The sequence below is a fragment of the Pteropus vampyrus genome, unplaced genomic scaffold (genome assembly GCF_000151845.1).
Source record: "Pteropus vampyrus isolate Shadow unplaced genomic scaffold, Pvam_2.0 Scaffold271, whole genome shotgun sequence".
Lineage (NCBI taxonomy): Eukaryota > Metazoa > Chordata > Mammalia > Chiroptera > Pteropodidae > Pteropus > Pteropus vampyrus.
In genome coordinates this window covers 1,487,421-1,512,760 of record NW_011889052.1, presented here as the reverse complement: position 1 = coordinate 1,512,760, position 25,340 = coordinate 1,487,421, and the positions used below count along the sequence as shown (strand labels likewise).

Below are 25,340 nucleotides of genomic sequence, written 5' to 3'. Positions count from 1 at the left end.
TGCTATGTATACTACCATCTCCTACATGTCTGTTGCCGCTCCTGCTCTCCCTCGCTCGGGTCTAGCCACAAAGAAATCCTTGTGGTTTCTCAACAGGCCAGGCATAGACAATCACAGGGCTTTTGCATTTTCTTGTTCTCTGCCCTTAAGGTTCCTCAACTTCCACCCCGTATCTGTGGGATCAGGACTCATTCTCTCACCTTCTCAGTTCTTGAATGCAAACACCTCAGTGAAACTCTCCCTTACTCACCTAATTAAAATTGCAAATTACTCTGCCCCCTGATTCTCTAATCCTCTTTCTGGGTTTATTTTTCTCACGTGACACACTAGTATTTTTGTCACTTATTTATTTTTGTTATGGTCTGTAAACTCCATAAGGACAGGGACCCATGCGCTGTGCTACCAGCCGTGCTTCCGGCATCTGGAAGGGCGCCTGATACATAGCAGAGCACAATTGACTTCTGTTGAGTGGAGCAACGGTAGCCCAGAGAAGAGACTTGGGTGAGGAATTAAGCCCACCCGCGGGTACTACCAAATACCCTCAGACAGCGTCACGGCCCGCCCCACTCCCTCAAGCCACGCCCACGGGGGGGGCGGGACCGCGGCCGGAAGCAGATTCCCCGCCACACTCTCCGTCGGCGGAAGCCAGGCCGGGCAGTCTAGGCCCTCCTTCCGACTTGCCTCGGGCTCCTGCCCCGCCTCCCTGAATGTGGGTGAAAGGTCGGCAGTGCCGGCACTGCTACTGGGGCAGTGAAGCTAGGCGGCGGGGAACGTACCGACACACTGACCAGCAGACGGACCATGGCAGACGAGGCGAAGCCCATCAGCCCGATCAAGAACCTACTGGCCGGCGGCTTTGGCGGCATGTGCCTGGTGTTCGTGGGGCACCCGCTGGACACCGTCAAGGTGCGAGGAAGGTGGAGGGAGGAGGCCTGGGCGGGGCATGGAAAGCAAGGTCTCCAGCGAGGTGCGGCCGGGGATATAAAGGGGGCCCGTGGGAGCTTCCGTGAGAAGTTTAGAGAATATCCCTTTCGCCCTTTTTGGAGTTCGCGGGAAGCTGTTCCTCTCCTGCAGAGAGCTGGATCTCGCAGAGCAAGCCGACTAACCGCCCATCAAGGGCTCTGATTTAAAGTTCTCTGTCCCGTAGCCTCTCCTGACCTTGCGCCACTTCTTTAGGAATGAGAAAGAAGCGCCTCCCCAAAGTTCTGATTTCAGCAAACCCTAACATTATAAGCAAGATCGAAAGAGGTCACCTGTAAAGCCCATCTCAGGAAGAGAGCTAAAGACAGAGGCACGGTTATTCTAGAGATGTCTTTTGGCGCATTCCTCTGGGACCAGAGTGCCCCATTACCATCTCCTTTTCACCTTTCACTGTCCACGAGGGTCTTGGCCATCTTCAGTCTGTCACCCTGTGTTAGACTGAGTGGCCCCCAGTGCGAAATGATGATGTCCTCAGTGACTCAGCCTCTGCCAAGGAAAGCCAGTGACCTACTTTGCCCAGGACTAGGCCTGTCCTCACAGCTCCCAGGTAAGGAAACTGTGGTCAAACTGAGACAACTGGAAAGAGGAGACTCCTGGGGGCTTGTTCCCTGGGCTTCCTCTCAACGCTTCCCTATGCAGCACTTTCAGCCAGGTTTTGCTGGAGGCTAAAGTCCATGCCCTGTGACTTAGCATTCAAATCTTCATCCCTGTTTTCTAACCTAATTTCTGGACACACGCTTGGAGGAAGTTGACAGATCATGGCCAGGATGGGCCTTTGGGGAGCAGACATGTCACAGAGTAGGAAGCCTGTGTAGGGGTCTATTAGAATATAGACTTTGGCACATGGCCTCTCCACGCTGCTTGAGTGTCCTTACGACGTGGTGGTTGCCTTCCCCCAAAACGAATAACCTGAGATGCAGACAGGCAGAAGCTTACCTTTTCATCGCCTCGAGAAAGTCACATAGCATCAATACCACCACATTCTATTCAATCGAAGTGAGTCGTTGAGTCTGACCCACATTCAAGGGAAGGAGGATTAGCATTTACCTTTTGAAGGGGAAGAGTGTCAAAGAATCAGTGGACATAATTGACAATCACCACACAGGGTAAGGATGGGTGAGGATTTGGCCTAGGAGAAAACTCAGACACAGAGAGGAAGAACTTAGGATTCTGGAAGCTTCTTGAGGGACTACTCCAACAGACTGGGTACTCGTGTGACAAAGAAGAACAACAGGAAGAGGTCAGAAGTGATGCTAAGGTTTCAAATCCTGAGAAAGAGAGTGGTTATGTGGCTCTGGCACAAATGGGACATTCATCAGGAGGGTGAGATTCTGGAGGTGATTTGAGTAGGGAAAGCTTCTCCAGAAAGTTGGAAATGTAGCCATGAAGGTGGGGAGAGAAAGTCTAGAGATGGCCCAATGGTCGTCATCACTGAGCAGCAGCTGAAGCCCTAGACTCAGGTTTCTTTTTCTTTTTCTTTTTTATTTCATTTATTTATTTATTTTAAGTTTATCGAGCTAGACTGTGAGTTTTCTGAAAGGAATAGTGGACCAGATGAGTAGGGTGCAAAGCCTTGGAGAATGCCTGGAGTAGCAAAGAAGACAAAGGAGGAAATACTAAGAAGGGAGATTTAAAGAGAGAGACAGTTTGAAGCATTGGCTACACCAAAAGGGCAAGAAGGTTGAGGACCAAGAAAAGCAGATTAAATCTGCCTCACTGCAAAATGCCTTTGTCGAACCTTACCTGATCACCAACATGCCACCACAGATGGGAGTCCGGTAGTGGCTAGAGCTAAGCTTTGCATTGGCTGGTTACTGGCACGTCATTGGAACTCACTAAACCTAGTCTTATCTGTGAACTGAGACTACCTCTCCCACTGGGTCACGTGAGATCCATTAGATAAGAAACAAATGGTGAAAGTAAGCGGATGAGGATATCAGAGGCAGCGTCTCTCAAAGCATGTTGCTAATGATTGTTGAGTACAGGGTTTGAATAAATTGGAGGAAAGAGAAGTCCGAATCCAACAGCTTAAGTGAATGCTGAAGACATGTATACAGTGCAGCTTTTTCTGTTCAGAGTTTTGGCAGACAGTTGGGCCACTGTTACTGACAGGCAATTTGGATTCTGGGAGATGACTGTATCTTAACTTCTGATTTCAGGTCCGACTGCAGACGCAGCCCCCGAGTTTGCCTGGCCAGCCTCCCATGTATTCTGGGACCTTTGACTGTTTCCGAAAGACTCTTTTTAGAGAGGTATGGTATCCCGGTGCTGGGCATTCCTCTGACTCAGAGGAACACGTTCACAGGTTGGTTTGTTACTCCCTGAAGGGGGCAGGGTGGCTGTGTGTAGTTTTGTTGGAGGTCTGGCCCACAGCGGCGGCTCACTCGCTGTGCCACCACCCTGTGCCCTCCTATTATGATTACTCTGGAGTCTTTGCTAGTTCCAGCTACTGTTTTCTACAGATGACTGAAGCTAGTAAAATGATTCTCTCTTTTGGAAGGCAAGAATTTAGACCACAGGGGATTAATGAATAATTGGAGACTCAAAATGGAAGAAAATGCAAATCTGGATTAATCAGTTTGACAGAAATCGGTGGCAGAAGTTCACAAAAGTCTGAAGGAAAAGACAGCCATCTGAGAAACAGTGAGAGAGGCCCGCAGAGTCTTCAGACTCCTAGACAAGGACACTAAATTGGTTTGAAGTTACTGGATCACAGAATAATTTTCATACATTTCTTAGAGTGAAAACATGGGATTTTTAAAAAGTTTTAATTTCTAGTGACATTACTCACTTCATTAGCACAGGTGTAAAAAACTCTACTGAGAACTTTTTTTCTTCCTTTGCTTCCTAAAATATAGGTCTTGTGAATAAACACTATTAAATATACAGTCTTTCTTAAATACATGGAGTACTTATTTAGCAGCTGGGCAGTGTGCTGGGTGCTGGGGGCCTGGTGAGAATGGCTTGTGTAAATCCAACTCCCTGCAGAGTCGTCTAGGCTTCCTTAGTCCATATTTTTGGGTGTCCCTGGTTTTTACTGTGCCAGTCTTAGCTGTCTGCTCTCTGGAGCTGCCACACAGAGATCTTGATTGTGCTGCATGGACCTGGGTGGGCCAGCACCCTGGAAGGAGGGCTAAAAGAGTTGTCAGGAGGCATGGACTTGGCCCCTTAGGACATGAGCCTTCTTCTCAACCAGGTGGCGAGCCATTGGGGAAGCTTCAGAAGGACTTTTTCCCTTGTAGATCCTCCTCAGAACCTTCTCTGCCTTATTTACTTTGTCCTGTTGGCTGCCTCTGCACTTTGTTTTTGGGGAGTCTGCTTATAGCCTATAGCAATGTTTGACCTTTGCACCGTCCAGGAGAGCTGACAAGTAGAATTCCAGAAAGTGGCTTGGTTGTGAATGCCCAAGGCATGCACGAGGCCGGTTCTTTGGGCTGGGTCTGGACCGTCCCGGTGTGCTGCCCCACTCTGTAAGGAGCGACTCTCACATTTTTTGTGTTTGTTTTTTAAATTATTCCTTATTTTGTATTAAAGTGATATAAACTTGTTACAGAAAGGCTTGTAACAAGGTAACAAATTGATCCCCCTCCATTCTCCAGGACAACTACTTCCAGCTTTCAGTTGTTCATGCTGTTTCTAAGGAGCTACACAGTATACATTCACTACTATATTTTATACATCTTTAGATGTTTTAGCTTTCTATTCATGGTAAAGGATTTTAACTCTTACATAACCTATCCCCTCTTTCTGCTCTGCCCATATAATTTTATCACACCTTGTGATTTAATCCAATTCACTGTTTTTATGATTACCATATCATATATGTTTCTTCCTGATAACTAATGTACTGTGATGTGCATTCATTTCTTGGGCAACTTTTTGTTTCTCTTGAGGTTAGGTTAATAATTATGCCAATCTTCATTGCTTATGTTTCTTTGAATCACTTCCTCTGTCACCCTGTACTCTAAATGCTCTGTGGAATACCTTTCTGTTTGGTTTCCCACACTGCCTAAACAGTAATGATCTGTTCTTCCAATGTGTGTTATTTTGCTTTGTTTTTCTTGGAAACATGCCTCCTAGAGCCTGCCTGTCACGGGACAAGTGACCAGGTTCATATCAATGTCACGAGAAAGAATTCACAGACGGACAGTAAAGGCGATAAAGCAATAGCTCAAATTTATTGGAAGCAAAAATACACTCTTAAAAGCAAAAGTACACTCTCAGACTGGAGAGCGAGCAAGCTCAGAGGGAGCTGCCCTGCCTTATTGTGGGTTTTGGGGTTTTATCTATTGATCTAATTAAGGGGTGGACTATTCATGATCTGGGGTGGTCTCTTCATAAAAAGAAAGCGGTATGGAAAACACCCCTTTTCTTGCCATATTTGGGTTTTTCGGAACTGTCATGGCATCAGATGCATGATGGGTACAGCGTTAACTGCAATGCTAATTTATTATAATAGCTGTATAATGAGAGAAGAATTAGGCCAAAGGTGGACGGGGCCTGACCTGTGCATGTGTCTTTGTGGAAAGACCACTGTGTCTCCGAGTCAGGATGTTGTGGGCTTTGGGCTCCTTTAAGGGCTTATCAGGGCTCATGGCGACCACATCTGTGCCCTTGTGGGTTTCTCATCCTCCTGCTCCTATCTGTCTATCTGCCTACTGCGACACTCCCTCCTCGTACTCCCATGTAGACTGGCTTCTTCCCAGACCCACGGCACCCTATACCGTCCTGGAAATCCCTTTCGTCTTTCTTGGGATGAACTTTTGCTCTCCTGGGTCCCAGACTTTCCTCTCCCTTGGTTTACTAACCTTGTTTGATTGGGATATCTCTTTGTCTTACTGTCTACTTACTGCTAGTACATAATTGCTCTCATTACCCAAATGTACTCGTGAAAATTGATGTGCAGTCTTACTATTGTTTTTAACAATAAAAATCCCATGTCTTAATACTTGGAAAATACATAAATTTCTTAATCACCTGTAATCTCGCCCCAAGGAAGCCAGGTCACATTGTACATCCTGTTTTGTAGCCTCCTTTTTTGTTTTCACTTAGTAGTGTCTTTTCATGTTACATTGGGATTTTATGACTGTGCGATAGTCCATCTACTGAGTTACCATAATTTGTTTCATTTATCATGTATTTGGATTCCAAAATTGTGTACCTGATAAATGCGTGATGTCATTTTAAAAAATATCTCTGAGTATTTTCTTAGAATAAATTTCTAGACAGAGAATTGTGCTGCGCAATTCTCTTCCAGATTTTCTTCCAGAATGGAAGCTGTTTTCCATTATCTTCAGCAGTATGTAAGAGGACAATTTCTGATAAATGTTGAGGAGAGGGTTTCTACCTTTTCACAGCCCTCCTTGCTTGGCAGAGTTGAAGGAAGGAAGCCTCAGGGGAGTGGACACACTGCTTCTCTTTTTCAGCGGTGTAAAAGTTGGTGGTGTAAAGCATCTGCTTCTGTGATTCCTTACAGGGCATCACGGGGCTATATCGGGGCATGGCTGCCCCCATCATTGGGGTCACCCCCATGTTCGCTGTGTGCTTCTTTGGGTTTGGTTTGGGGAAGAAACTGCAACAGAAACACCCAGAAGATGTGCTCAGGTGAGTACTTACAGGCCTGGAGCATTCGATGCTGCCTGCCGGGTGGCCGTCCTCCTGGGCCCGGAGGCTGGCACCTGGGAGCTCCACATGAGGGAGCTACTCGAGTTTCTTTTGCCTTGTGAACCAAAAGGGAAAAAGCTCCCTCCTCCCCCCTCCCCTTACCAGGCTTTCGTAACTTTTTTCTGTGAGGCTACCGGTATTGCTTATGGAGACATCAGTAATACCAGCCCTGCAGGGGGTTGGGAGGTCTGAATGATAAAATGTGTGTCACGTGCTGAGAGCCGTACCTGGTGCTGCAGTAGTGACAGCAGCAGCCTTGTTTTCCATTACCTGGTTGGGAAAAAGGAGGCTCTCACTTTGTTTTACTTTATAATGTGATGATAATTATTTCAGATATTGGTTTCTCTGTTAAAGTGAAATAAATTAGTGTATTTCCTTAAAGTTTTATAAACTTTAAGAAGTTGGATTTGGGTATGAAGAGGCAGATGAGTCAGAATTATAGCTCAGAATCGACAAAATAGTAAATGAAAACAGACTTCTTGGGATGCAGGGGAACTCTGAGTAGAAACATGTGATGTCAGGGTACTCTGTCTGAGCTGTGTAAGGTGACAACTCCTGAGCGGGGCTGCAGGCAGCACAGGACACACATAGGCTGGTCAGGCTTGAGATCCGGGAACTCAGGCGAGGAAGCCCAGGGTGCCACGCAGTTGTTTTCTGTCACTACTTCAGGCTACAGCAGGCTGAGCAAGGGTCTAGGATGTACACAGAGATGCTTGTAATGCGACACTCTATTTCTGGACTCCTATGACCCTCTGAATGTGCCCAGCTTCTATGAACAGACACAGATGGTCCCAAAGGTGGGTGTGTGTAGGGTCCTTTGAAGCTGTGTTTGACAGTTGGTGATCCAAATGTCCCATGGACACATGTCCTCTCTGAGCATCTGGTCCTTTAGCTCATGTGCCAGCTCACAGGTATACCAAAGCTATGCACCAGAACCCCCAGTGGAGTCACTGCTAGTACTTTGGCCTGTGGGATGTGTTGCCCGTACGATCACATCAGCACTCAGAAACACTCTTCCTGCTTGAGCAAAGGTTGAGATGCTCAGGACCCCACCACCATAATCCTGCCATGTTTAGAATCCTGAATATCAGCCCTGCCGTGTTTCCCATCCCTTCAGTGGTGTTTGGGGATAGTATGGAAAGGAGTAGTATCAGGGCTTTGGGATGGCAGCCAAGGAAGAACCAGCACTCATAGATGCTTCCCTGGGGTGGGGTAGGGAGTGGCAGAATGGGCCAGGCAGTCAGAGAGTGTATCTACATGGTATCCTGTGTACACACAGAGACCCCATTCACAGGAAAGTCCTCAGTCCCAGGAGATGGAGATATACTCGGCCTGGGGTCTGGACATCCTGAGAAGAATGGAGCATGTTGGTTTTATATTGGGGGAAGTTTGTTTGCTGAGAGAGTCTCTTCTTTGTGACAGCAGTGTGAACTGGAGCTGTGAAGGAGACCATGAATGAAAGCAAGTCTCTTGACTGTTCACTAGTCAGCCTGTGTGCTGGGCTTGCATGCCTGATGTAGATATATGAGCCCTGTCTGGGGCGAGTGCATGGACAAAACTGGACCATTGAGGCTGGCACCCCGCCTAGAGGGAAGGACCCTGAGTGGACGTCTCCCTACCCCGATTTGACATCTATTTTCCAGGTCTTGGGCTCCTTGTTGGGTGGGACCAGCCTCAAGGCTCAACTGGCAGAGGCTTGGGGTCAGGAGAGGCTTCCAAGTGAAGTTTTTCAGCAACATTTGCTTAATTGTGGGGACTCTGGTAAATGCAGATTGTAGCTTTGTGCTCCATTGCCTCTAGATCATCCTGGTATTGCTAATCCCAGAAAGAAAAGGCGATGCCAACGGTGGCACAGACTGCTGCGGGCTATAGATGCTAGGAACCTCAGACTCCGCCAGATACTCAGTGTGGCTCAGTCTGTGGGGGCTAGGGTAAGGACCCATATCTCTGGCCTCTGGGGGATCATTCCCTGCACAGAGACCCACAGAACCATCATGCCTGTCTGAGTACCATTCCTATTTGGCCCTTTCTTAGCATCTTATAGCACATTCTTTACAACTGGCCTGCCTGCCCTCAGCCAGTGGAGGTGGCCACAGCTGTTCCCCCTGGCCTTGATGCTGTCCTGCTTGAATCTTGGCTTAAAATGTTCTGTGGCCCTTGATGATCCAGAGGAGGTGAGGTTGGAGAGAACCTGCTTTTGACAGAGATCCAGATCCTGGCTTAGTAGCTTTTTTCCATAACAACCCTGAATTTTACAGGTAGGGAATAAAGGCTCAGAGAGGCCTGGAAACTTATCCATAACCGCATGGCAGGCCCAGGGGAGGAAGCCATGTCTCACTATAAAGCCCCTCCCGTGGGTGACAGCACCTGGGTGTGCAGGTGGGCCTCGTGCGGCTCTTGACACTGAGACCCCTGCCCTGAGAAGTTTGACATCAGAATATACCTGGCACTTGGCTTTTGCGCGAAATATGATTTATTTGTGGTATGCTTCTGCCCAAAATGCTTTTTTTTTTTTTTACAAAGTCATCCTCTGCTGGGGTTGCCTCTGTCCTGCGTGGGTAGTCATACGTGCTTACCTCTGTTTTTGTGTTCAATACAGCTACCCCCAACTGTTTGCAGCTGGGATGTTGTCTGGCGTATTCACCACTGGAATCATGACCCCTGGGGAACGGATCAAGTGCTTGTTACAGGTAGGGTTGTGATCTGGGGTGGAGGATGTGATGTGGGGGGTGGGGCTAGCTCTTTTCATTCAGTATACAATTTCGCATGGATGTTTATGTCCTTTCACCCTTTATAAAGGCTTCAGGTCAGGTGTGCAAAACAATTTCAAGGTTTTCAGGAATATGGAAGCAATCGTAGTAGAGTCAAGAACCAGGACAGTATAACAGACCAACCCAAATGTCAGACCTGCACATTTGTCAATCCAGACATATCCACCCTTTTATAGCCACATCTACTTCAGGACCTCTGAGAGGTAAGTCATGTCTCATCGGAGGTGGAAGGGAGGCTGCTCTAGCCAGCATCTTCTGTCTCCACCAGTTGCCCTAAGGCACAGTGATCTTAATGTGCCTGGCCTGTTCCAGGCCGAGTGAGCTGGCCGCCTACCTTAGCGCATGGACTCTTTTTAAAAAATAAATGTTACCGCTTTTTACTTCAAATGGCTGAAGTAATTTAACACATAATTCTTGCTAGAAAATTTAGATAATGGAGAGAAGCACAAAGAAAAAGATGTATTTATTTCCCATGATACCACCCCACTGAGGTAACCACTGTTATGCTTGTGTGTGAATTCTTCTAGTCTTTTTGGTAAACATGTATGTTAAGAAATGTTATGTTTTGGAATAAAATTGGGATCACCTACTGCAATAATTTTATAACTTTCTTCACTTGATATAATATTTTTTGAGTGACTTTTTCTTAAGCATAATTTTCTACATCTTATTTCATTACATCTCTTGTTTAGGGGTATGACAAATTATATGCCATAGCGAAGGTCTTTGTGAATAAAATTTTGTACATATACCTGATTATTTTCTTAGGATAAATGTCTAGAGTTGGAGTTAGTATGTTTAAAGGGATATACTTTTTAAGGTCTTTATTGCACGTTAGTTACCAAATAGCCCTCCTATAAAAGCCTGTCACTTTCTAATCCTGTCATTAGTATCTAAGAGCACCCACTTCACCAGACTCTGCAGCATCTAATTTACAACTTCTGCCAGTCCGATAGGTGAAAATTTTGCATTGTTTTAATTTTTCATGCTTTTAATTGTTGGTGAGGCTATTTTGATGAATATTAATTGCTTGTATTTTTTCTTTGTGCAGTGTCTATTTGTACTCTTTGCTCATTTTTTTTCTAAATTGATTTACAAAAGCTTCGGACATATTAAAGTAATTAATTACTTGCATGCACCAAGTCTTTTTCCTGGTTTACATTTGTTATTCAACTTTTGTGTATTTTTTTAAGTTAAACTTTTAATTTTGAGAGAATTATAGATTCACATGCAGTTGTCAGAAATAATATAAAGGAAAAAAGAAAGAAAGAATACAGAGAGATCCCATGTTTACCTAGTTTTCCTAAAATGGTAACATCTTATCAAACTACAGTACAGTATCACAGCCAGGCTATTGACATTGGTAAAGTGAAAACACAGACTATTTCCAAGACGCCAAGGATGCCCTTTCATAGCCACATCCACTTCCCTCTTCCCCCTCCAGTCCTTAACTACCCTAGCAACCATCGATCTGCACTCCATATCTATAATTTTGATGTTTTAAGAATGTCATATAAATAAATTCATACAGTATGTAAACTTTTCAGATAGGCTTTTTAAACTCAACATAATTTTCTGGAGATTCATTCATATCGTTGCATGAATAGTTCATTCCTTTTAAGTAGTTCATGGTGTGGATGCACCACAATATGTTTAACTTGAATTTATTGAAGGACATCTGGGTTGTTTCCAGTTTGGGGCTATTATGAATAAAGATGCTATAAACATTCATGTACAGAGATTTTCCTAAAAAAACCCAAATCTTCATTTCTCTGGGATAAATGCCCAGGAGTACGATTGCTGAGTCATATGGTAATTACATATTTAGTTTTTAAAGAAACTACCAAACTGTTTTCCAGAGTAGCTGTATCATTTCACATGCCCACCAGCAGTGTGTGATGGATCCAGTTTCTCTACATCCTCACCAACATTTGGTGTTTTTTCTGTTTTTAATTTTAGCTATTCTAATAGGTATATAGAGATAGCTTCTTTTAATTTGCATTTCCCTTATAGCTGAAGATATTGCAGTTATTTTCATGTGCTTATTTGCTATCTGGATATGCTGTTTGATGCAATGTCTGTTTTTGTCTTTTGCCCATTTTCTAATTGAATTATTTATTTTTTTCTCTTGTTGAGTTTTGAGAGTCCTTTATAATAAATACTAGTGCTTTGTTAGATATGTGGTTTGCAAATATTATTCTTCCAGTCTGTAGTTTGTCTTTTCATTCCCTTAATAGAGTCTTTGGAGCAAATATTTTTAATTTTGATGAAGTTCAGTTTATTAATTTTTTGTTATGAATCGGGCTTTGGGTACTTAGGGTGATTGGGTCTAAGAACTCAGATCCTGAAGATTTTCTCCTATTTTTTTTCTAAAAATTCTATTTATAGTTTTTTGTTTTACATTTAAGTATGTGATCCCATTATGGGTTAATTTTTGCATAATATATAAGAATTAAATTAGAGTCTTTTTTTTTTTTTTTTTTTTTTTGCTTATGTGCTTATGGATGTCCAATCGCACCAGTATTGTTTGTTGAAAAGACTTATCTTTCTCCCACTGAATTGTGTTTGCACCTTTGTTAAAAATCAATTGAGCATATTTGTGAGTCTATTTCTGGGTTCTCTATGTTCTTCCGTTGATGTATATGTTTATCCTTCCACTAATACCACACAGTCTTGATTAGTATAGCCATAAAATAAGTTGAAATTGAGTAGACTGATCTCTCCTACTTTATTATTTTTTAAAAAAGTGTTCTAGCTACTTAATTCCTTAGTATTTCCACGTTAATTTTAGGATAATTTAGAAAATTGAGAAAAATCTTGCTGAGATTTTGATAAGACTTATGTTAAACCTAGAGGTCAATTTGGGCAGAATTGACACTTATTATTTTGAGTTTTCCAATCCATGGATATGGTATGTCTTTACATTTATTTAGAACTTAAATTTCATTTCCATTCCCAAAGAGGTTTAATAACAGCATTAATTTCTATTAAAGAAAAACAAAGTTCAAATGCCCAACAGTAATTATGTTTAATATGAATACAGATAAAGGCTGCTGAGTAGACACTGGATATAAATAAAGGTATTATAGGTGTGATTCATTATAATTTATTTTACAAATAAGAAAAAAAGTCACTGGCTGAAAGGGATAGTTGAGATTTATTTTCTAATATTCTTTAATTTGGACGACCCATTTCTACCCCCTGTCAACTGAGGGAACTTCCTGCCATTCATCGACCAAAACGATGAATCCCTGTCGGCAATTGCCACCTGCCATAGCACCAGCCCCTGGCTCGGAGGATATAGTGTTTGGCCAGCCAACTTGTGCCTTTGGTCACTTGAGACTTTTACACAGCACCAGCTGGTGCCCTAGCTCATTTGAACCTTAAATACTACCACCTACCAGAGAGGAGGCTTTCACTAGATTCCAAATCTGTTATTTAAATTATTTTTTCAAAAATTAAAAGAGAGAAGGAGAAGGAGGAGGAGGAAGAAGAGGAGAAGAAACTTATCAGAATAAGAGCATTCTCGGAATGTTGTTAAAATCTATTCAGCTTTTGGCTAGTATTTGAAATTACAGATAATAAATATAACTTCTCTGCCTTAACATTATATTCAACCCTATATCTAACATTATATGTTTTATCGGAAGCTTATTTATGATGTCTTGACATGGATTTATTTGGGTTTATTCTGTTTAGTGTTCACTCAGCTTCTTGAATTTTTATGTTTATATTTTGCCAAATTTGGGAAGTTTTCAACAATTCTTTGAGTACTTTTTCAGTCCTTCCTTCTTTTCCAATTTCTTCCTGAAACTCTAAAGACACAAATATTTGTTATTTTGTTATAGTCTCAGAGGTCCTTGAAGTTCTGTTCAATTCACTTCAGTTTGTTTCCTTTCTATTGTTCAGATGGGGTGTTTTCCACTGCTCTATATTCTAGTTCACTGATTTTTTTTCTGTCTTTCCTCTATTCTGCTGTTGAGGGAGCTATCCACTGAGCTTTTCATTTTGCTTGTATTTTTCAATTCTAAGATTTTCGTTTGTCTCTTATATCTTCTGTTTCTGTACTAAGACTTTATTTCTTCACTGCAGCTTTTTATTTTTTCTGTTTCAGGCATATTTATAATTGTATTTTGAAGGATTTTTACCATGACTGCTTTAAAATCTTTGTCAGATAACTCTAACGTCTCTTGTCATCCTGGAGTTGGCATCCACTGCTTGTCTTTTTTCTTTCAGTTTGAGAACTTCCTGGTTTGGGGTATGATGAGTGATTTTCAACTGAAACTTGGATAGTTGCATATTATGTTAAGACTCTAGCTCTTATTTAACTGTCTGTTATAGCTGGTTTTCTCTGACACCATTCCAGCAGGAAAGGGAAAGACGCTGTCTCCTTACTGCCAGGTGGAGGTAGAAGTCTGGGTTCCACATTTGGCCTCTGTTGACACCTGAGGGCAGGGCACTTCTTTTTACTGCTGGGTGGGTATGGGAGTTCAGTGTCTCCACTGACACCACAGGACGGGAGGGTGCTGGTTCCTTGATGTTAGGGATGAAAGTCCTATTTCCATACTTGGCCTTCTCTGACTCCACCCTGGCACATGTTAGGTACCTGTGGCAGCCCTGCCAGGGTGGAAGTCTAGGCTGCCCATTGGTCTTTGCTGGTGTGGAGATGGCAGGGCCACAGTTTTTGCCATGATGTGTGACTTAGTAGAATGTTTAATGTCTAAAGGTTTTCTGTCTTTCTAGGCTGTCCCTTTCCTGGTCTTTTGTCGAGAGATTGCAGGCTGTTGTTGGTTCTTCTTTTCTGTCTGTGCCCTTGGCATTCCTGGATTGCTAGTTTCTTCAGTTCCAAGTCTGAGACAGATCAAAAAGAAAGTCCTGGAAAATCACCACCATGTCGTTCCTCGAGTCCCAAGGTCACTCACCAGTCTGCCTGCTTTCCAAACTTTCAGAGTCTTCCTACGTTTGTTTAAAAAATAACTTCTAGGGTTTTTGTTGTACTTAGCAGGAGCGATAGGGGAAAATACTTCCTAGAGGAAGTCTGTATATTGATTTTGACTAAGGAAAGTTTGTTTTCAGTAGCCTTGTCCAATAGACTCTTCTCTCATGGATTCTTCCTTATCCTTTATGCCTAAAGTCCTTTTCTGCTCCTAGATGCGACAGTCCCTATCCATACTCTTGTCCTATACTCCTCCAATCTGCTAGGTGACTGCTTCGTACCTCTCCTCTCTTCACAAACCCCTATCCTCAGTGAATGACCCAGCTTCCTTCTTCACTGAGAAAACTGAAACCACTAGAAGAGAACTTTACCAGACACCCTCCACCACCTCTACCCACCACTGGCACCTGCTGCCACACATGTGGCTGCCCAGCTTGTTTACTACAAGAGTGGCCCCGCTTCTGCTCGACCCCACCTTCCATTTGTGTACTGGATCCCATCTGGTCTTGCCCATCCACAGACTCGGTTCAACAATTCTTTCTTCAACGTCAGTTTTTGCTCTGCACTGGATTGTTCTCATTCATCAGCAACAAAAGCATAAAAATGCTTGTATTGCCACCTTAAAATATAAATCTCTCTGTTCTGCTTCCCACTTCAGTTTCTGTGTTTCATGCCTTTGTCCCCTCTTACAACAAAACTTGTGAAAAGTTTTTTTTTTTTTCTCTAGTTGTTGTCTTTAGTTCCTCTTTTCTAATTGTTAAACCCACTCCGGCCTGGCTTTTGCCTCACAGCTCCAACAGAAGTACTTTTGTGAAGGTCACCAGTGACCTTTATGCTAATTCCAGTGTTCATTTCTTGATCCTCTCCTTTTTGATCCATCAATAGAATCGGACTCAGCTGATCCCCTCCTCTTCTTTGAGGAGCTGTCTTATGGCTTCTGTCTCGATTGTCCTCCTACCCACTTGGCTGCTTCTCTGTCTCTTTTTTAGATTCATCATCATCTTGATCTTTCAATGTTCATGTGTACAGGACTCAGTCCTGTAACATTCATTTCCTTGAGGATTTCTTCTTGTCACACGACTTAGACACCATCTTTATACTGATGATTCTCCAGTTTTATCTCCAACCTTATCAGACCTTTCCTGAATGCCAGACTCATTTATCCAACACTTCCATGTGGATGCTCATAGGCACCTCCAAGTCACCGTGTGCAAAACTGAGCTGGTTTCCCCAATACTCGCTTGACCTACAACCTGTAGCAGCTCAGTTGGTGGCAACACCATTCTTCTAGTTGTACAACTTCTAGTTGTAAAACCCAGGAGCCCTCCTAGGTTCCTCTCTTTTTCTCACTGTATATATCCCATCTGTTGAACAGTTAAGTTGACTTTCAGCGTATCCTCTGTCCATCCCTTCTCAGCACCTCAGCTGTAGCCACATTGCTCCAGGTCATGTTCATCACCGGCCAGGACCACGGTGAGGTCCTCCTCACTGGTGTCCTTGCTTATAGCCTGCACTGTACATAACAGTGAGAATAGTGTTAATATGTCAGTTCTATGCCAATCCTCTTTGGTTCCCCAGAGGACCGTGAGTCAGCTTCAGCATCCTCTGGTCACATGGGCCTCCCTGCCGTTCCTCAGACATACCAGGTTCACATGTGCCTGGATCATTTGAGAAAGTTATACCAAAAAAAAAAAAAAGCCATTGATACACTATTGACACTTTCTTAAATTTATTATTTTTAGAAAAATTGATGTCTTTCTGATTAGAAGTTTTTCCTAACCAGCATATGAGTCTCTTTATTCACCTCTTTGATGTCCCTTGGAGATGTTTTTGAGTTTGATATATGTAAATCCTGTTGCTTGATGCACATGTATTCTATTGCTATTTTGAATGGGGTTCTCGTCTATAATTTTTCAACTGGTTAGTGCTGGTATGTAAGAAATTATTTGGCTTATATATTTATTATATAAGTGTCTCTCCTTGGAACTTTAAAGCTGAATGTCTTTCCAGCTTTAATTACTCTTTGGTTGATGCTCCATGTGTTCTGATTCCTCTTGGTTCTGTACTTGCTATGGATCTTGCACAGGGCTGTTTTTCTCTCAGATTCCTTCACATTATCCCTGCCTGCCCTTAGGCTCTTGGCTTTTAGGCCCTGAAGCACTGAGGCTGGGATGGGGGCCTCTCCTTGGCCCTCCCCTGGCTCTGCACAGGACCTCTGTTCAGACACTTAGAAGTTCTAAATGCAATCGCCAGTTCCCCTTTTCTTAACCAAGCTTCATGATCAGTTAGGGCTTGGCATGGAGTTGGTGCTCTATAGGTATTTATTGAAGTAGAGTAGTGAAGGACTGAATTATTTGTCTTCTTCATTCTAGACCTCCCAACTCACTTTATTGGGAATGCTCTTGTACTTGCAAGAGTTTCTCAACTTTTTATCCAACTCCTCTATTGATTTTTTTCTAGTCAATTTGTATATATTTTGTGATATTTTCACCCAGCCTTATTTCATAGTGACTTCCACCAATACTGAACATTCCAGACAACTCTCTATTTGACAGTCACGTCTTTCATTTGTCTAATGTGTAATGACCACTTCCATGCTCACTTTGTAATCTTCTGTAACCTGCTGTGTCTGTTGACTTTGACGCCCTTGCTGACTTGATGACTCTTCTTCCCTCTCAGATTCAGGCTTCTTCAGGAGAAAACAAGTACACTGGTACCTTGGACTGTGCAAAGAAGCTGTACCAGGAGTCTGGGATCCGAGGCATCTACAAGGGGACTGTGCTAACCCTTATGCGAGGTAAACTTTGAGACTCTCTACCCGACATCACCTTGGGGGGAGGGGTCACCTGACGTGGATTTGCCACAGACGTCCTTGCCCAGATTGCCAGATTAGCCTTGGTACCACGCAGACCACAGCTCTGATGAGGCTGGCACTGTGTGTCCTGATTTTAGGCAGTCTCTCCTCTGGCCAGCATGAATATAAATGAAGATGGGGAGCCCTTCCATCCTTCCGGCAGGCTGGCTCTCAAAGGTGGAAGTCATGACAGTGGTAGTTGGAAGAAAGTGGCAAGTAGGTAGAAACTGTGGCCGGAGGGATAAGTGGGAAGAAAGAGTGACTTAGGAACAGTGGGGCTCTCCCTGGTTCAAGAGGCATGTCCTGCTGGGTGGCAGTAGGTGAGGCAAAGGTGGCCCCACCCTTGTCCTGAGATGGCAGCCTGGAGGAAGGCCGGTGTGGTTATAACTGCTTGGAGTGAGCATGTTAGTGGGGACAACTCAGAGGGGACTTGGAAGATGGAAGGATGTCACGTGTATATGCTCACCCCAGCGCTTGTGCCCGAGCAGCACCTGGTCACTGCAATGTAGTTGTTGAAAATGGGAGGTGCTGCTGAGGGACTTCTCAGGACACCCCAAAGGACCCGATGCCAGGCTCGGCTATGCTAAATTGAAAAAAATCGGTGAGGATTTTATATCATTTAATTTACCTCTTTCTTGCCACTAACAGATGTTCCAGCCAGTGGGATGTATTTCATGACATATGAGTGGCTGAAAAATATCTTAACTCCAGAGGGAAAGAGGTGAGCAGAACAGAACTTAGAAGTCACTTTGCTCAGTCACGGGGAGGTCGCCCTTTCCTGTACATGGGTGTGGAGGCAGGGGTGGGACTTGCTTCTGCCTCCACGTCCCCTTTCCCCTTTTTGCCGCTGAGGCCCAGCTGACGCCTCTTGCTCTGTGCCTCATCCAGTGGAGCAAGCATTTGAGACAAGGGCATGAAACCTCCTCCAAGGCATGGTGGCTGCCATGTCACAGGAGCCCTGGCCTCGGACCTCCTCCCTTCAGTCAGTGTCTCTCCCTTGTAACTGCCCTGCTTGCCGCAGGAGGGATAATGTGAACACAGCTCTCACAGCCTTTGTGTGACTGTGGCTGGTGTTCTGCAGTGTCAATGAGCTCAGCGTGCCTCGGATCCTGGTGGCTGGGGGCGTCGCAGGGATCTTCAATTGGGCTGTGGCAATTCCTCCAGATGTGCTGAAGTCCCGCTTCCAGACTGGTTAGTGGAGGGTACTGGGGTGGGTGAGGGTGGAGCAGGTCCCGGAACTGGCCGCCCCTGGGGTGCAGAGCTCTTAAGGCCTGAGGGATACTCGCTCTCCACAACACACCCAGCATCTGTCTGCCCAGCATCTCCAGGGCGGTCGTTTGTGTTCTAGGAACTCTAGACTCATTTTCATGTCGTCCTAAATACAAAATAAGTGAGATAAGGAGTCAAATCAACTCTCCTTCCCCCACATGAGCAGAAGGACCCTTTCATTGTTCATTTCCCTTTTCTACTCAATCGGCACCTGTAATCCAGATATTTGTGTCTGTTTGTCCCAAGGTGAACTGTGTTGTCTGTGGACAGGTTCCCAGATGACCTGCAGTGTGTCCTCTTCTGGTGCTGTGACCTTGCAGGAAGACTTGACTATAAGATTGTCCTCATACGTGTCTTCATATGGTCAGGTCAGGAAGCTTCCTGAAGCCTTAACAGTTGGGTTCTGCCCACAGCACCTCCTGGGAAATATCCTAACGGTTTCAGGGACGTGCTGAGGGAGCTGATCAGGGACGAAGGGATCACATCCTTGTACAAGGGATTCAACGCGGTGATGATCCGAGCCTTCCCGGCCAACGCGGTGAGTGGCTGGCTGGGGCTGTGCTTTCCCTTCGGGGTTCAGAGCTGGGTGTTCATGGGCTGACTTTTGCTTGCTCCTGGGATTGGATTGGGGGCTCGGTTCTCCCAGAACCCCACCCTCAGCCAGAGCCTCCTAATTTGCTCCCTTTCCCGAAACTGTCAGAAAGCTTTGCCTTTGCCATTCTCTGAGGTGAGGGGCTTTGATTTCCTGACCTGGTTGTCAGAAGCGGGCAGTTGTGGGACATGCATCTTCCTCCCTCGGGAATGAGAGAACACAGTTTGATTCCCAGACCTGGAGTGGGAGCGAGGTTAGGGAGGGGTTCTAGTCCTGACAGGGCCAGCCAAGCACATGCCGTGGTCTCTGTAAATAGTCACAGCTCCTGCTGGCTTTTCTCTTCTTCCAACCCCTTCTCAGGCCTGTTTCCTTGGCTTTGAAGTTGCCATGAAGTTCCTTAATTGGGCCACCCCCAACTTGTGAGGCTGAAGGCTGCTCAAGGCTCTGGATGCTGTCACCGAAGAGGAGCAGTAGGCAGATGTCCTGAAGGGTGAGGGAAGGGGGATGTGAGATCAGAGCTCTGTGCATGGACTTGTTGAGACCATTTGCCTTAATGACATCCTCTACCTGATAGAACCTGGTGTGCCATTGGGAAACTTGAATTCACTTTTGTCAATTTAAGGGATCTCAAGAGGAGATAATACATTTAGAGATGTATTATGTAGCTTCTAGACCAGATACCACCTGTGGCCAGAGTACTATCTATTGGTTGACTACTAGCCCTGTCATACCCAAAATACTCACCTCGAAAGAGAAAATCTCAGCCTGCCACTGGAGGTACTATGCACAGCTTCAGCCAGCCGCCAGGAGCTGGGGTCATTTTTGATCCCTAGCTAGAAAAATGCACCAGATTTCCAGGGTACCATCCTATCCTGGCCTGCACATGGGGACTTGAGGCCCACGTTTATCTGTCAAGTGGACTGAGTAAGTGTGCAGGGGCAGGGAGCCTGATAATGGCTTGACTTTATTTTTCAGGCATGCAAATAATCAAAATTGAAACTAAAGTAGCCTAATTTCCCAGAAGAAGATGAAAAACTTTTCTTCCCACACAGTGAGGAGAGTTTTAAATCAAGAGTCCCAGCCTGCTGGGATCAGTGAGAAAGTCCAGGGTATAGGAAGGCTCTTTTTGCACACTCGTTTCTCATGGGAGCCCCCTGTTTTAACAGGAAACAATAAATACTGTTTTTAATTTTTGCATTGTGTGAGATTTCTTTCTTTTGATTCTGGGTCATTTTCGCAGGCAACCCATGGCCTTGGTAGAAGCTGTCAGGGATCCAGCATCCTTACCTGATTGCTTCAGGCAGGGGCTCCAGCAAGAGAAAGAGGGAAAGGTTTTGGCCAATCCAGCCTTCCCCATTGCTCCAACCCCAGCTGCTTGAGGAACAGTCAGGTTGGATGGCGTGGGGTGACTTGATTGGTAACTGTTCCTACAGCCCTCAGTGCAAACCTGGCACGCAGGCCCCACGGGCCCAGCCTGCAGCTCATTCAGTCGTTCCTCAGCCTCTTTGCTCTGAGTCACATAGGTGTCTGAGCGAACAGATGGAGAGTCGGTTGTCCTAAAAGGCCAAAAGCACTTCCGAGTTTTCATATGGGCTTTGGGTTGCCGTGTGATATGATGACACCAGCCCGGCTTTACTCATCAGTCTGAGGGTGATGCCCAGGTGGTGAAGCTCGGGTGGCTGCCCAAGGAGGTGAGGGAGTTGGAGGGTCACAAGCTAGTCCTTGTCTGGTGGAGGGTGAGGCTCCTAGAGCTGGGCTTCTCTGGCAGTGTCCCATCTGGCAGTCATAGTTACTGTTGCACTGGCACTTCCCGCATTGCTGCAGCTACTTAGAGACCCTTGGACTTTGCTTTAGAGCCACCACTGTATATAAATGGGTGAGTGGGGCAGGGACCCACACACATCCGGGAATGGGTGTGGCCAACCTAGCTGAAAGCTGAAGATTGGGGGGTTGAAGGAAGGAGGCTTTATTCCTGAGAATATACTTCTGGGTAACCAGATAAGAATTATGGTCAAGTCAAAAGACAATATTTTTTAGAGATGAAAATTGTGTGCCCTGTGCCTGGGATGATTAATTCACTGTTAACGCCTGCACCTCTCATGCTGCGGGATGTCTCTGTTTAATCTCTTTGCTTTGGAGATAGCTGCATATGTGTCTCCTGAAGCTTTTTATCAGCACTACCCAGTTTTTGAGACAGTCCTGAAACCTCGGCCTTTGCTTGAAGCCCCTGGGAGTTCATTTGCATTCCAGTGAAATGCCAGTCATTCCCTTGGCTCAGGATCACTTTTACAGTCTGTGCTTCTGGGTAATTTGCCCTTTGAAACAACTTCTATTTTAAAACACGATGTTTTGGTTCCTTGATGTTAGGGGTGGTAGATTCTTTTACTCCTTTGGGTGTTCAAGAGACTCTAAGTCCAATAGGAAAGCCCCTGGAGACATATTTGTGAAGGCAGCAGAGCAGATGGTGAGTAACTCCCTCCTGGCTGGCACTTCCTTTTTATGATGCACTTTGAAATGCCACCTGTTCCTGATATATCTCTTCTCTCCCTGTTAGGGGTAAATGTGGGGGAGAGATTGGGGCCCTCCCCAGCAATTTCTCTGACTGTCACATACAGCGTAAGTAGAATCTAGAGAGTAATCGTTAAAACAACCAGCGGGTGATGACAGCCTCACCCAGGCACAAAGCAGAGTATAACTGGGTCAAAGGTGAAGGACAGAGGGCACGTTGTTGGAACAGCAGCCTATTAGAAGCAGTAGTAGCACCATAGCCGCTGTCCTTACATACCATCTCTACCCACAGTTCTTTCCCCTCAGGATTTTTTTTTTTTTTTTTTTTTGAGGCTGGAACCCACTATATCCCTTCTAGCCTTTTTAGGGGTTCATTCTTATCTCTTTATCCCCATGTAACTCATTGTTTAATGGGTAGGGATTTTTACCCCTGCGTTCAGATGCGGAAGCCAAGGCTCAGACAGGGTAAACTGATATGCCAAGATCATTGGCAAGTTGACAATAGAGTGGGAATAACAGAGTAGTGTCTGGGTGTCCACAGGCCTGAAGAAAGACTTGTTCAGAGTCTACCAGAGGCTGTCCTGGGACTGCTTGACCCAAGCTCCAAGAGGCCTGTGTGTGCCACAGGGTCAAAGCTCAGGCAACTGGCCTGTGAATCAGGCCAGGGGTGGCACATAGAGTCCCAACAGGCATTGGCAAGGCCCCCAGGGGCCAGGTGCTCCCAGAGGGCTCCCTTTCTGCTTCCTCTGCTCTGGTCAGCATGTAGGCCTGTGACTCTCCAGCCAGGCTGTCCAGTGCTTCCCACATTCTACCCTTGCCCTGAGGTGTCTCAGAGGCAGACTCTAGGTCCATTGCAGAGACTGACACTTTCCTGGGACACAGAAAGTGTCACCAGACCCACTGCTGTCTGACTAAACATGTGTCCTGGGGAGAGGGGTGGCTCACAGGTATAGAAATAGGTGGCCCAGGAATTGATTGCTCCCCGGAGCAAGGACATTGTTAAAACAGACCAGACTTCCTCGCCTCGTGCTGGAGGCATCATGGACATTGAAGAAGGCAGAGGAAACATAGCCCACCGTCCTAATCCCTTCTGCACACTAGAGGCTTGTGAACAGCTCTAAAACAAAATAGAAACTGATGGTGCTGGATTCTAAATGATCTGAGAGGACTAAACCAGAGGGTCTGGCTTGCAGACGTGGTCAGGTAACCAACAGATCTCATGCGACAAATGCAGGACTGAAGTGGCTTATAGAAGTGGCCCCTTTGGGCAGAGAAGGGGACACCAGAGGGTGGAAGGTATGTAAACTGAGGGGTTTGGGCCAAGAGCAGGCCTCCAGAGGAGTCTGGGAGAGTTTGGGCATCTCTTCTTCCCGAAAAGAGGAGAAAAAAACCTTTTTAAATAAAACCCCAATCAAGAGTACATGAAATCCACAGTTTCATTGGAAATAGCAGTTTGACACCCTACCCATGATCATTTTCACCAAATCCACTGCTGTCAGGCTAAACATGTGTCCCACCTGTGTTATTCTGCATCCATAGTTGTAAACATCTCTGAGAATTGGCGCCATTTTGTCCACGTCTGCCTGTGGTTGGTGGTGTGGCAGTCTGAACAAGACGTTGAGTTCCTGCTAGGTAGTGAGTAGGACTGGTTGGAGCTGAGCTCCTATCAGGGCTATGGGGCCTCCTCTTCTCTATTATGGTCCCTATATTTCTCTTGCTTTTGGAGGTCTCTACTCCACCATCACTTACAGCTATTTCTCAGTTCCTGGCTGCCTGTAGGTTTGGTTGTCATGGTAACCCCCAGTGGTGCAGCTGGACAGGCTTGAATGAAGGCAGCCTTAGGAAGGTAAATGTAGATGATATGGGGCTCGGGCCCCTGGTATTCTCTTACTCCAGGGCCTTCTTCTATTACCAGCTCAACTGGGCATTCATGAAGGCCTTTGAGACTCTACTTCCCACTGAAGGGTTTCCCAGAAGTAGGAGAGATGGATCCCTGCTCTGGGGACCAGGTGTTAGGGGAAGGAAGCAAAGTTTGGCCTGGAGGCTGTCTGTCTACTCTTACTCTGAGGCTAGTCTGTGGAGACAGGTAAGGAGCCCCATTCCCTTTGGTCAAAGGATGCCTTTGAATGCCACGTTTGATGGCTGGCTGGATGACCAAGCTGTGGAGCTTCTGAGAACAAGCCAGGCAGACCAGCCTGCTTTTGGCAGAGGTTGATGAAGGTTGTTTGGAGCAACTGGGAGAACCCACCCACACTCAGCTCTGTCGTCAGGCCTGGAGTAACCTCCCTCTACCCTGTTTTATAATTGAGGTCGGAGCCCTAACTATACAGATGCCTGTTCCCTTTTAAAACAAAAAACCTGACAAACGGGCACACTCAGGGGTGGAGTTGTGAATTTGCCTTTCCAAAGGGTTGATTATAGGATTGTTTAAAATGGATCAGATCCCCAGGTGTGTTGGTGCAGTGGGGGTCACACCCAGGTTTCCTGGGTCCAGGCTGACTCCTGGAATACTTAGAAGGGTCAGTCTACCCAAAAGCAGAGAAGAGCTGAGGAACCATGCCCCTCCAGCCCCTCCAGCCCCTCCAGCCCCTCCCTGCCTATCCTTAGTGAAGTCTTTGTATTTTGAGATCAGAAGCATAGCTTTGAAGTAAAGGATCCTAATTCTGAGATGGTGAGGCCAGAAGAGCAGTTTAATTGGCTCTGCTTGCTGTGTGGAAATTTATCATTCATTTATTCAGTAAACCTTCTCCAAGAGGGTACAGTAAGGACTCAGCAAGGAAAAAGTTGAACACTATCCCTCCTCTCACGAGGCTGATGATCCAAGACTCCTTCCGGGCTTCAAGGATCTTGACCAAGGGGACTGCTATTCAGAGACACGGGCCTGCCTGGCCTAGAGCTTGGATGGCTTCTGCACCAGAGGGGATCAGGTGCTCCTTCTCCCAGAAACTCAGTTCCCAGAAGCACCGAGCTCCTGGGTGTGTGCCAAGCCAATATGAAAGGTCCTAGTGAGGATTTTAATTAATACTGGTTAATTACCAGGCGGAGCTTAACCATCCCAAATGCCTTTCAGTTCCCAAGTCTATAGTGAGTCACTTTCTGATGGGGCCCGGCAAGGAGGAGGACTCTGTCTTATGTTCACTGGGCCTTTGGTCAGTGCCTAGGCTGTGGCATGGACATCCTAGGAAGGTCTCCACCTTTTTCTATTCCCTTCCAGTCTGGTGTGAGTGAAGGGGATAACTTGAGAAATAGACTGGCCCCTTCAGTTTGCCTATGCCCCCTCCGGAGGGGCAAAAGACAGCAGTGCCTTGTGATCTGCTCAATATCATCAAGCAGTGCTGGTCGAGGCCCCAGGGTAAGGTGTGCGGAGAGGTGTGTGCAGATCCAGTCCTGGGAATCTGGTGGAAGTGCTCAGGAGGAAGAACGGGCACAGAGGTCATTCCTGCTGTGGGCCTTATTCCCTTTTCCCAGAGTGCACGCTTGGCCTTGGGAGCTCTCCCAGGCTTCTTTCTCTGTCTGTGGCTCTCAAATTACTGTATCATTGGAACTCCTACTATCTACAAGGCCGTCACCGTTTGACATCTTACAGACCTCCTGCCAGACTTCTGAGGGTCTTACGGTCATTCCACCATTCCAACCAGCGGCCAGGGTGATCCTGACTCTCACGGTCCACTATGCTAGGACGGCTTTCCTCCAGATCTTCCTGTGGTCGGATCCTGCCCAGGCCTCAAAGTCAACTTGATGTCACCCCCTAAAGTGGGTCCTCTT

At 45.7% G+C, this 25,340-nt stretch overlaps 1 protein-coding gene across 1 annotated transcript; it reads left to right on the top strand.

Annotated features, from left to right (window-relative positions):
* Nucleotides 1-593: 593 nt before the first annotated feature.
* On the top strand, nt 594-20,261 carry SLC25A20 (solute carrier family 25 member 20). Its single transcript, XM_011375385.2, has 9 exons — nt 594-906; nt 3,141-3,233; nt 6,458-6,585; nt 9,245-9,335; nt 17,032-17,149; nt 17,855-17,927; nt 18,288-18,397; nt 18,889-19,013; nt 19,428-20,261. The coding sequence occupies exons 1-9, from the start codon at nt 802-804 to the stop codon at nt 19,488-19,490; spliced, it is 906 nt and encodes a 301-aa protein (XP_011373687.1). The 5' UTR covers nt 594-801; the 3' UTR covers nt 19,491-20,261.
* The last annotated feature ends 5,079 nt before the right edge of the window (nt 20,262-25,340 follow it).

Excerpts from the sequence above, each read along its gene's own strand:
- SLC25A20 (XM_011375385.2), top strand. The coding sequence starts at position 802 with ATGGCAGACGAGGCGAAGCCCATCAGCCCGATCAAGAACCTACTGGCC. Across the intron at positions 9,336-17,031 it reads GGATCAAGTGCTTGTTACAG|ATTCAGGCTTCTTCAGGAGA; the intron begins GTAGGGTTGTGA and ends CTTCCCTCTCAG. Across the intron at positions 17,928-18,287 it reads TTAACTCCAGAGGGAAAGAG|TGTCAATGAGCTCAGCGTGC; the intron begins GTGAGCAGAACA and ends GGTGTTCTGCAG.